The sequence below is a fragment of the Brassica oleracea genome, unplaced genomic scaffold, assembly GCF_000695525.1.
Source record: "Brassica oleracea var. oleracea cultivar TO1000 unplaced genomic scaffold, BOL UnpScaffold01269, whole genome shotgun sequence".
In the NCBI taxonomy this organism is placed as follows: Eukaryota; Viridiplantae; Streptophyta; class Magnoliopsida; order Brassicales; family Brassicaceae; genus Brassica; species Brassica oleracea.
Window position 1 is genome coordinate 1,788 of NW_013617816.1, and position 10,660 is coordinate 12,447.

Below are 10,660 nucleotides of genomic sequence, written 5' to 3' on the forward strand. Positions count from 1 at the left end.
GAAACAAATCCGGAAGGAACTGTGTTGGGGACAAAATCGGTCACGACGGAATCAATATCTGAAATTCCCCGGAAAATATTTCTCGCAATAAAAATTTCGTATAATTTTTATTGAAAACGTTATACGACGAGTTCTTGATATATTTTATCGACAACAAGAAGCAAACATTGTTGGGACAAAAAACGGTTATCTCGAAATAAACGTCCAAAAATTGCGTTTATGTACGAAATCTTTTTCGACACACTCTCGACAAAAGTTCCTGAGAAAAATACTCAAGAGAAATGGATCACGGAACCAAACACGCAGTCCAACTCGTTTGTTCGGACCTTTTGAGGTACAGAACTACACAAACGCGTCAGATGTTTAGCTATGGATGAATACTTTCCCATGGTTTGATTGATCCAATATTTTGACACAAGATAGAGCTTTGAGTTAGCTTTCCAATGCCACCGGTCTGAGGTCAATCATCATCTTGTAGCATAAGTTAGGCCCGTTTTATTGAAGTGTGGACAGAGCACACTGTCCAGGTCGGCGGATGGCCGAGCTGGATCGACCAAACGACCAGCTCGGCGGATGGCCGAGCTAGATTGACCACGCGACCAGCTCGGCCATCCGCCAAACTGAACCAGTCCAGATCGGTGGATGGCCGAGCTGGACCGAACACGCGACGAGCTGGACCAGTACAGTTCGGCGGATGGCCGAGCTGGATCGACAACGCGAACAGCTCGGCCATCCGTCGAACTGAACCACACGCGACCAGCTCGGCCATCTGCCGAGCTGGACCAGTCCATTTCGGCGGATGGCCGAGCTGGATCCAGCTCGGCATCCGCCCATCTGGATCAGTCCAGTTCGGCGGATGGCCGAGCTGGATCGATCACGCGACCAGCTCGGCATCCGCCGATCTGGATCAGTCCAGTTCGGCGGATGGCCGAGCTGGACCGAACACGCGACCAGCTCGGCCAGTTCGGCGGATGGCCGAGCTGGAACGATCGTGCTGTCTTCAACCCGTCCTCGCAGTTCCCCCCTTCGGGACTAGAACGAACCTGCTTTTGTTTCATTTTGATCGGAGTCACCAATGGAACTTTACGATCTAAAAATCGCAAGAACTCGGTCTCTCGAATTACATTCGGATTGATCGTATAAAACGGTAACGGTTAGCTGAACACTTCGAATTGCCTACGCTATACGAGGAATTTGAATGTGGTTTGAAATCAACGTCGTTTCGAAAGCGCTTTTTTTATAAAATCGTAAAAACGCCTAAGTCGGAAAACGGCCCGAAAGGGCCCAGAACGAGACTAAGACCCCAAGTACGATACTATATCAAATCAAGCCAAATCGTTATGACAGTCTTTTGTTATGCAGGAGAAGATAAATGTCAAGTTTGGAGGATAAATGTGAAGTTTCCAAAGATAAACACGAAGATCGAAGGAAAATGGAATATTTCCACGAAGCGATAAACTCGACCAAGGGCAGAAATGGAAAGAGCAAAACGCCTCTAGGAGGAGTATATAAGGACGTCGAGGTTAAAGAGGCAAGGGGACAATTCTTTTACTCTTAGAACTCTCTGCACTTAGAAACTTTAGGCATTATTCTCGACATGTTATGTTTCTATGACTGACACCCGATTACCAGACGAACTCGCACATGCAGTTCGATCTCTTGGTTCACTCTTTCAATCGAACTACGTTTGGCTTGATGCTCAAAAGGGGTACGTAGGAAGCCTTTCATAAGGTTCAGTCCGAAATCAATCAAAACATATTTCGTATCTTTTTCTTCTTCTGTTATCGAGCTGCGACTCAACTAGGTTTAAGGTTTTTAGGTTGCTAGAACTAGGTAATTCGCTGACAGCTCTTGCGGCCGAAGCTTTTATAATCTCTTGTCATGATCGCAACGCTCTTACGCGGATTCGAAATAAGATCTACATTTTCTATAAATTCTGTTTTTTGTTATCTTTTCACATTTTCTGCATTTATTTGGTCACTTGTCGTTGGCTCTCGCTGAGTATCCGGACCTCAGGGAAAGTTAGGGTTTTATTACTTTCCTCCGGTTACGAAAATCGACGGTGCGAATTTTGATTCCTACAAACTGAGCCGAACCCGACCTGATAATTAGTATAACCCGAACAGAACTTATGAACATAACTCCGAAAATCCGAAAATCCGAAAATCGAATCAACTGAACTGAAACCGACGGGCCCCCAAATATAATCATGATTTCTTTCTATTAATCACATGAATATAACACTACGGAAATAAATTAATTAAAATGTGACGTGTAAGTCTAAAAGTTTTAAAATAGAATTATTATTAATTACATCTATAATAATTCAAATTTTAACTTACAAATAAACATCCCGCACGTAGGGCGGACCAAACCTAATATATATATAAATGTAAAATCAGTTCCTTAGTTATTATTCGTAACAGATAATATTTTTTTCCCACCAAGTTATATATGAATAACTTCATACCACATACAAACATGTACGGGCCCACTTAATTTTTTGTAAAGAAAACATTTTTTTTAATAGTATTGATATTTTCTTTTTGGGTTGGATGAACAAAACCCATAAGCTATCTTTTGATGCTTCATTAGTTAGTTTTTTGTTTTCTTTGAAGTGCTTCCATCTCATATTTAGTGGTTCTTTTGATGCATTACTAATAAGCAATCAATACTATTAATACAGAAGCAATTTTTATCTACATACGAATAGTCTAGGTTGAACCATTATTTTTAATTATCTTTTCTATTATTTCTACTTTATAACTAATTTAATTATTATTAAATATACATCATGCCTAGAATTAAGGAACTAAGTAACTAATCTATTATTTTTTTAACTAATGAATTCAATTTATATTAATACTAATTTAAAATAACTAATCAATCATATTTTATTTATTAACAAAATAAATAATGATATATACCTAATAATTCGTCTATATATAATTGTACATTAATCCAAATAAAAGAAATAAATTCTTCAAAACTCTCACCAAATATATAAAATATAATTCTTATATAATCCAAATAAAAGAAATAAAATTTTCAAAACTCTCACCAAATATATAAAAATATAAATTTTGTAGTTAAAGTATTAAAATTAAATGTACATATATATAAATATAAATATAAATTAATATATATATATATATATAAATATTAGTAGTTAGCTACTATTAATATTTAATATATGATGGAAAATGTTATTATTAATATTTTTATGAGTATAGTTTTTACAGGTTATTCGAACATACACTTAATATATTTATCAAATATAAAAAAATTCAACAAACATATTAACACAATTAGATCATAAGACATTACATTAAAAGCAAAATTAATTTAAATAAATAAATGATTATATTCTTTTGTAAACATAAATCACTAAATTGTAATCGACGTATATGAATTGTTGATGCTCAAATCTATTCCTCTCTTTTTAGTATGCATCCTCTCAAATATTGATTCATTACGCTTATAATAAAATGAAAAATTAATTTGACTAAAAATTTGTATAGCTAACTTTTGTAATTGAAGCATCATATTAATAGTATATCTGCTATTCATCTAAACATTCATAAATATATATTAGAATACTAAAAATATAAATAAGTAAAATTGGACTACATATCATGCATGTCACCTATCGGTTCAATCGGTAGCCGGGTTCCGGGTTTTAGCGAGTTTTTTTTGTGGGTTTTATAGAATTTTTAAATTTCGAGTTTTTCTTAAAAACCAAACCGAAATACATATTGAGTCCCGGGTTTTCAGGTTTAACTGTGGATCTGGGTCGGATTTCAAAACACTGAATATAATGTTTCATTCGTAACAATTAAATGTAGATACAAATTTAAATCAAATAAATTTAATTTGCTCGGAAATAATCTCGCGGATCAAAATCTAGTGATTTATTGTTAGACAATTCTTTCAACTAGCCATTTTTAAATTTTTGTCACGCAAATAACCTCAAAAAATAAAATGATCAAAATAGGCTTTTTAATTTTGAAAATTTTAAAATTTATTTTTTATTTTTAAAAATTTGAAACCATCCCAAAACCCAACCCTTTACTCTAAACCCTAAATCTTAAGGGTATAAATGCATATTTACCCTTCAATAAAACCTCTTTTGGTCATTTATTTTTCTTTCGGTGAATCAATTTTTTGTGAAAATAAATTAAAAAACTGAGAGAATTTCTCAATATTGTTTACAAGAATATTTAAAAGGTTTGATACAAATTGTAGAAGAAATATTTGAGTATAAAGATTACAAACTTAAGCCTTCCGAAAACAATGAACGAGTGAGTTTCCGAGTTTTGTAATACAATTCTCTTAATACTATCTAACTACTAAAGCGGCAGGGACAGCTCAAGATTCAAAAACCTTAATTTTCATCATCACCTTTGTCCAAAGAAGAAGATAAGAAGCTCAATATGAAACCATCCAAATCTCCTTCAAGAACTGAGTCAGGATCAGAGACTTCGTAGTTTGTTCTCAGATCCTTCACCATTCTGTATGGCTGCAAAAACAAAGAATACTCAGCTCGTTTTCAGCTAATATAAACTCAGATCACAGCAGAAACGAGTGAACTTGGTATCACGTACATGAAGAACATAAGTTCTTATCTGATTTCCCCAGCTGATCTCGGTTAGTGATTGTGTATGTTGCGCATTCATTGCTGTCTGACGAGCCATTTCTAGTTGGTCTAGTCGTGACTGTAGCACTGCCATTGCTGAAGCCTTGTTCATATGCTGCGACCTGGATACCAAAGTCAAAGATTGTGCATAAAAAAAACAAAATGAACCAAAGCAAAAACGAAGCATAAAGACCAGACCTTTCATTCTGACAAGTTGCTGTTATGCCAGTTGGTATGTGAATGATTCTTACAGCACTGTCCGTCGTGTTAGCATGCTGTCCACCAGCTCCTCCAGAACGGAACCGCTCTATCCGGAGATCCGAGTCATTGATCTGCACTCGGGTCGACCCGTCACCTAGAATCGGAATCACCGCAACCGCAGCAAACGATGTGTGCCTTCGTTTTCCACTATCAAACGGTGATATACGCACCAGCCTATGAACTCCAACTTCTGCTTTCGCATATCCATAAGCGTATTCACCATTCACTTTGATTGTCGCACGCTGTTCAAGACATTAGATCAAAATTATAGATTTGGCCAATTGCCCTTAAACAAAAGAGACTTAGCAGTGAACCAAAGCCTGATAACTTCTTGTGTTAGTCTAGTGCAAGTGGATTGTAGTAATAGCTGTATGGAACCTATCAGATTCATGTAATACAAATGCAGGATTAAACATCAAACCTTGATTCCTGCCATCTCCCCAGGCATTTCGTCGACCACAGCGACAGAGAATTTGCGTCGTTGAGCCCATGTTTTGTACATGTCCATTACCATTGATGCCCAATCGTTGCTCTCGGTTCCTCCAGCTCCAGCTTGAACCTATTCCAATAAAGCCTTTTTAATAAGATGTCAGAGATAAAGAGAACTCTAATGTCTCTTTTTTCACCTCGATGTAGCAGGAACAATGATCATTCTCAGCAGATAATAAAGCCTCAAGTTCTTTCTCTTTTGAAACCCTTCTCATTTCCATCAATGCACTCATAGTTTCCTGCAGTAATAATCATGGTTTCAGCAATAACAATCATGAATGACTATGAAGCCATATTAACAATTCAGAAAACACATGACTAGAAACTCCCACCGATTCTAACTCCGAGTCCTTCTCCTCTTTAGCTAGTTTTAACATGTCAATGTGTTCAAGCAACTCTCTCTCAAACGTCATAACGCCTTTCATTTTCCCTGTGAGCGAACCGTGCTCTCGGCTTATCTTACCAGCATGAGTTGGATCATCCCAGAGATGAGGCTTATTCAACTCGACAGATAACATTCTAAGCCTCACCAACAGTTTTTTCCACTGCCAAAGAAAAAACCATAACAAAAACTTGAATAGTGTAATATATATTTACATAGAACATACATCCAAACTCAATTCAATAGTGTAAAGTTTCAGTTTTTTTTTTTAATAACCTGCAAGCGTCTCTTGATGACTTGAATGGACTGTGCAATTGCTGCAGCGTGGCTCTTCCAATCACTCTCGTTTTCGTCTAAAATCGGCCATTGGTTAGCTATGATTCGTTCCACCGTAAGTCGGTCACAAGTCGAAGCAACATGTACAGCTTCTGAGCTCAATGGTCGAGTCGTGGAGACGAAATTGCTTCTGGAAAAAGCCAAGTTGCTAATTTTTCTAGATCCGAATCCAGAAGATGTAGTTTTGAAGCTTCTTGCTGAATCTGAGGAGAACCCAGAAGCCGAATCTGAATCTGCAAACGCGTGGGAGAAAATACTTGCGATTTTGATTACATGGGTTTTCCAGAGTAGGACAGCTCTGCTTCGTGATCTATTGATGATCAACGATGACATTTCCCTCTGTATCGAATTTTTGATTCTTGCTTTGTCAAGAGTAGGGTTTTCTTTGTGGTTTTTGAGCTGGCTGAAACGGTCCCGTTTAGAAGAAACCGCAACCAGAGATTCCCAAGCCGAACCGAATCATGCTTGAAACAATCGAACCAAATTAATCTGTTACTTTCTGCTTATTTAACCAACTGAAGTTTACTAAAATTTTGATATTTGAGCTTTATTTAGAAACCAGACCGAACAAAACCGAGTTTTAACAAAAATTGGAAACATAATACACAAAAAAGAAAACCGAAGAAACCAAGAGGAGAGAACTAACATTCCAATGTCTGCTTCTCCTCTTCTCCTTCGAAACCTCTTCTCAGCTAACAAAATACTTATAAAACCCTATTTCGCCAACTCCGTCAAAGCCATGGAAGCTCGACACGATCTCCCCATAACCAGTCTAGATTACCCTAAACCCATTTCCGCTCCGCCCCCTCCGATCTCGAAAGACATTGAACTCAAAAGAGCCATTGAAGCTTCTTCAAATTCGAGTCTCTTGAATCTTACAAGAGACTATGTGTTATACGAAGACGAATGGCTCATGGCCGTAAATAAGCCAAAAGGTGTCTACTGCGAATCTGTTCTTTCCTCTGCTCCTAAGATCATCGTTGGTGAGTAGATCTCAAATTACTTGTGAAAATTATCTAAAATCAATTTTTCTTCCGTAATTGATCTGTTTTATTTTCTTCTCAGATTCATCGAATGAGTTTCATCTCGCGAATAGATTAGACCGTGACACTAGCGGAGTTATGCTCATAACTAAATCTCATAAAGTCGCTGCTAAGCTCGTTAAAGCGTTCACAGAACACAAGATTCGCAAATCCTACATTGCTCTCTCCATCGGACCATCACCAAACTGGAGCAAGATCACGGTTAAGTCAGGACATGGACGCTCCAAACACGGAGCTTGGCGCGTTTACGCTGCCTTGGACGTTGGTAGGGTCTTACCAGGAGGATCATTCGTTAGAGACATGGAAACAACATTTGAAGTTGTATCCGTGAACGGCGAAAAAAACACCAACACCGAACCTTCTGAATCAGAAAGTATAATTGTTGTCGAGGGCGAACCAGAATTGAGTTGTGTCGGAGACGATGTTGTTGTGGTAAGGGCGTTCCCACAAAGTGGTCGGACGCATCAGATTAGGTTACATTGTCAGTATCTTGGGATTCCGATTAGAGGAGATGTTAAGTATCATGGGATGTATGAATGGAATGGGAGAGCATCCGAGGGTCATGAGCTTCATGCTGAGAGTTTGTCGTTGGATCATCCTGTTACAGGTGATCCTCTTGTTATCCAGGCTCCTCCTCCGTGTTGGGCTGCCGGAGATGTTTAATGTAACAGTTTAAATTTGAATGATTACTGCCAAGATTTCGACAGTCAGCAAGATCACATAATCTTCTTCCACAATCCTGATTCTTTTTCAAGTACACTTATGTTCATATGTTTTATGATTTCAATCCTTATTTTTTTGTCAACTTCAGGAATTTAAATTAAAAGGTATGATGAGCCAAACCAACAAAGCACGTAATTAAACGGTACTGAACTATTCTACCTCTACGAGCCAAACAATGTGCATTAATGTTGAAAGTATATGGAATAAATAGACTCCAAAAACTTATCATGGTAGTTTTGATGAGTATAATGGTTGCAATCTCTGGTCCTGCAGGCATTACTACTCTTTAACAGGGTTCAGCTCAATTATTTGCGAACAATATTAGCGAAAAGTTGAAAACTATCATACTAGTGTTTGAAGCTGTGTTTACAAGGAGAGTTCCTATCAAAGGTTTCAACCAAAATGGTACGAGGAATATAGCCATTTAGGTGAAGTAAAACAAAATCTTTGCGACAAGAAAAATATTTCTCATTCTTGATGACCAAATGCTTATCTCTGAAACACACAAAGTAAGCAAATATGGTAACAAATGATGCAGAAAAATAGAAAAGCAGCTACATTCTTGTATCTATTGGGGGACCGAGGGATTATTGATATGGGAATTAGAAGAGCAGCTACAGTGGAGGAAGCAGTTCTGAGAGTTAGGAGAAGAAGATGGTATTGCGCGGCTGTTTTGAATGATATTGAAGCTGATCTCACTGCGCTTCAAGGGCACATTGGCAATAAAATGGAGGATACAAATCTGTGGAAACATGAGTCAGGATTTAAATCAAATTTCTCAACATTTGAGACTTGGAGGATGGTGAGAGAAACAAGAACTCAATGTGACTGGGTTAAAGACATTTGGTTCTCCCAGGCTACTCCCAAGTTCTCGTTTATAGCATGGTTAGCGATGTTGGACACAATGCCAACAATGGACAGAGTCTCGCGTTGGAACCAAGGAGTTGATACTATATGTGTGTTGTGTAAGAATGCTCATGAGTCAAGAGACCATCTATTCTTTGAGTGCTCATTTACCTCTCAGGTATGGGAACATCTGGTTAAGGGGATTCTGAGTAATGATTACACAAAAGACTGGCATGAAGTTGTGCAATTGATAACTGATTCTTCCATGGAAAAGAAAAAGCTATTTTGTATTCGTTATGCTTTTCAGGCGGCTGTTAATACATTATGGAGGGAAAGAAACAAAATAAAGCATGATGACAAGCCGATGTTGTTGCATGCACTAAAGAAGATGTTAGATAAAGGGATCAGAAACAAACTAAGCTTGGTGAAAGCAATAAGGGGAAAGGGTATGGAAGAGGTGTTGCAATTTTGGTTTAGTACAAGATTATGAATATTTTTTGGAGATAGGAGTCTAAGTGGTAGAAGGAGTCAGTTTTTATACAAAGGTGCACATGATGTAAGAAGTTTTTTTTTTTGATGAATAAAAATTTAACATTCATTCAAAAAAAATATAGTAATAGCAGCCACGTCAGCAAACCAGAGCACGTGACACTATATAAAGCTTTCTTCTTTCTCCAGACTTTGTCTGTTTCTCAATTGAAGTTTCTTGGAGAAATGATTCATTTTGTTTGAAGATCTTTTCTCAATTCACGGTCTTCTACATTTGGATTGTGGATTGTTGTTTTATGAACGACAATTCAATTCAATAACAAAATCATACAATTATCGTTATCAGTGGTATCAGACCCGTCGCATCTCTGGTCTTCAATGGTGTTTCCAGTTACTTTATTCCATGGATTTCACCGTTGGAAGATCAGTTTGCTCGTGATGATTACTCAGATTTGAAAAAAATGGCTTTAGATGTGTATCTAATCGGCGGTGAAGCAAAATCATACATTCAAGAACGTCATGGGTTCAAATATTTTGAAACTTGGGATGATCTAAGGAGTAGTTTGATTCTGAAGTTTGGTGAACTGATATATGGTCTTTTTGGCATCTTATATATATATGTTTTCCAATTGGTTTTCAAGTCATTATCGAGTCGTCCTAGTCCTTTTCGAGTCATTACAGGTCTGGAGTTGCATTGGATTGGAGATAGACCAGCTGGAACAAAAAGGACAGAACACAATGCAATCTGGAGATTTTCACGCGGAACAGTCTGAGTGACTGTTCCCGATAGAGGAGCAACCCAAGTGACTGTTCTGGATAGAGCAGAGCAACCCGAGTGCCTGTTCCAGCGGCAGAGATTTTTAAGGACACTACAAGTCATTACGGGATTTGCCATAATTATCCCATCTTTTTCTCCCAGCCGCCTGTGGCTTCCAGAAAACTTCTTTTTCTATTTTTCTATATTTTACTACGCTATTTTTCGAGAAAAAACCAGACCTTAGAGTTGGAGACTGGATATTTTGCTACTTTGTAAAGGGAGAAGGCCATCTCTCTCAATTTATCTCTCTCACCGTAGAAAAGAACCACCTGAACCCTTATTCTATTTTATCTACACATGTTTTATTCAGTCTGTGTCTTTGTGTTTTCTCTGTTCATGGCTCAGTAGTCAACTTGCTTAGTCTAGGGTGTTAGGGTGTTAGATCCGTGAGCTTGACATAAATAAGTTATAAATCGATTGTCTTCATTCACTGTTGTTCTTAAGGCTTGCATCAAGTTAACCACTTAGTGCCTGATTCTAGGTTTAATCTATTCATCAAAAGTGTTATAGGTAGCTAGACATAACTTGAATGAGCATCATATCCCTAACCAGCGAAAGTAGATGTTAGGGTATTTTGTGAATAGATCGGACTTGATCTTAATGTTTCTCATCGCATCTCAGTCCAAATGACAGTTTAG

General features: G+C 37.6%; 3 protein-coding genes across 3 annotated transcripts; 2 read left to right on the forward strand and 1 right to left on the reverse strand.

Moving 5' to 3' along the window:
• Window positions 1–4,173: 4,173 nt before the first annotated feature.
• Window positions 4,174–6,437, reverse strand: LOC106321151 (peptide chain release factor PrfB2, chloroplastic). Its single transcript, XM_013759464.1, has 7 exons — window positions 6,045–6,437; window positions 5,719–5,931; window positions 5,524–5,625; window positions 5,319–5,456; window positions 4,835–5,139; window positions 4,605–4,758; window positions 4,174–4,519 (listed from the first exon to the last, which is right to left on the reverse strand). Exons 1-7 carry the CDS (start codon window positions 6,435–6,437, stop codon window positions 4,385–4,387), a joined length of 1,440 nt encoding a protein of 479 aa, XP_013614918.1. The 3' UTR covers window positions 4,174–4,384.
• Window positions 6,438–6,708: 271 nt separating this feature from the next.
• Window positions 6,709–7,857, forward strand: LOC106321149 (RNA pseudouridine synthase 1). The gene is made up of 2 exons (XM_013759461.1): window positions 6,709–7,087; window positions 7,170–7,857. The coding sequence occupies exons 1-2, from the start codon at window positions 6,757–6,759 to the stop codon at window positions 7,808–7,810; spliced, it is 972 nt and encodes a 323-aa protein (XP_013614915.1). The 5' UTR covers window positions 6,709–6,756; the 3' UTR covers window positions 7,811–7,857.
• Window positions 7,858–7,864: 7 nt separating this feature from the next.
• LOC106321150 lies at window positions 7,865–9,261 on the forward strand. The gene is made up of 3 exons (XM_013759463.1): window positions 7,865–8,012; window positions 8,144–8,275; window positions 8,409–9,261. The coding sequence occupies exons 2-3, from the start codon at window positions 8,273–8,275 to the stop codon at window positions 9,204–9,206; spliced, it is 801 nt and encodes a 266-aa protein (XP_013614917.1). The 5' UTR covers window positions 7,865–8,012; window positions 8,144–8,272; the 3' UTR covers window positions 9,207–9,261.
• Window positions 9,262–10,660: the final 1,399 nt, after the last annotated feature.

Bases quoted from the DNA above. Each gene is read 5' to 3' on its own strand.
- LOC106321151 (XM_013759464.1), bottom strand. From the start codon at position 6,437: ATGTCATCGTTGATCATCAATAGATCACGAAGCAGAGCTGTCCTACTC. The intron at 5,626-5,718 runs GTGGGAGTTTCT...TTATTACTGCAG, and splicing joins AGGACTCGGAGTTAGAATCG to GAAACTATGAGTGCATTGAT. The intron at 5,140-5,318 runs GTTTGATGTTTA...TGTCTTGAACAG, and splicing joins GGGAGATGGCAGGAATCAAG to CGTGCGACAATCAAAGTGAA.
- LOC106321149 (XM_013759461.1), top strand. From the start codon at position 6,757: ATGTCTGCTTCTCCTCTTCTCCTTCGAAACCTCTTCTCAGCTAACAAA. The intron at 7,088-7,169 runs GTGAGTAGATCT...TTTTCTTCTCAG, and splicing joins TGCTCCTAAGATCATCGTTG to ATTCATCGAATGAGTTTCAT.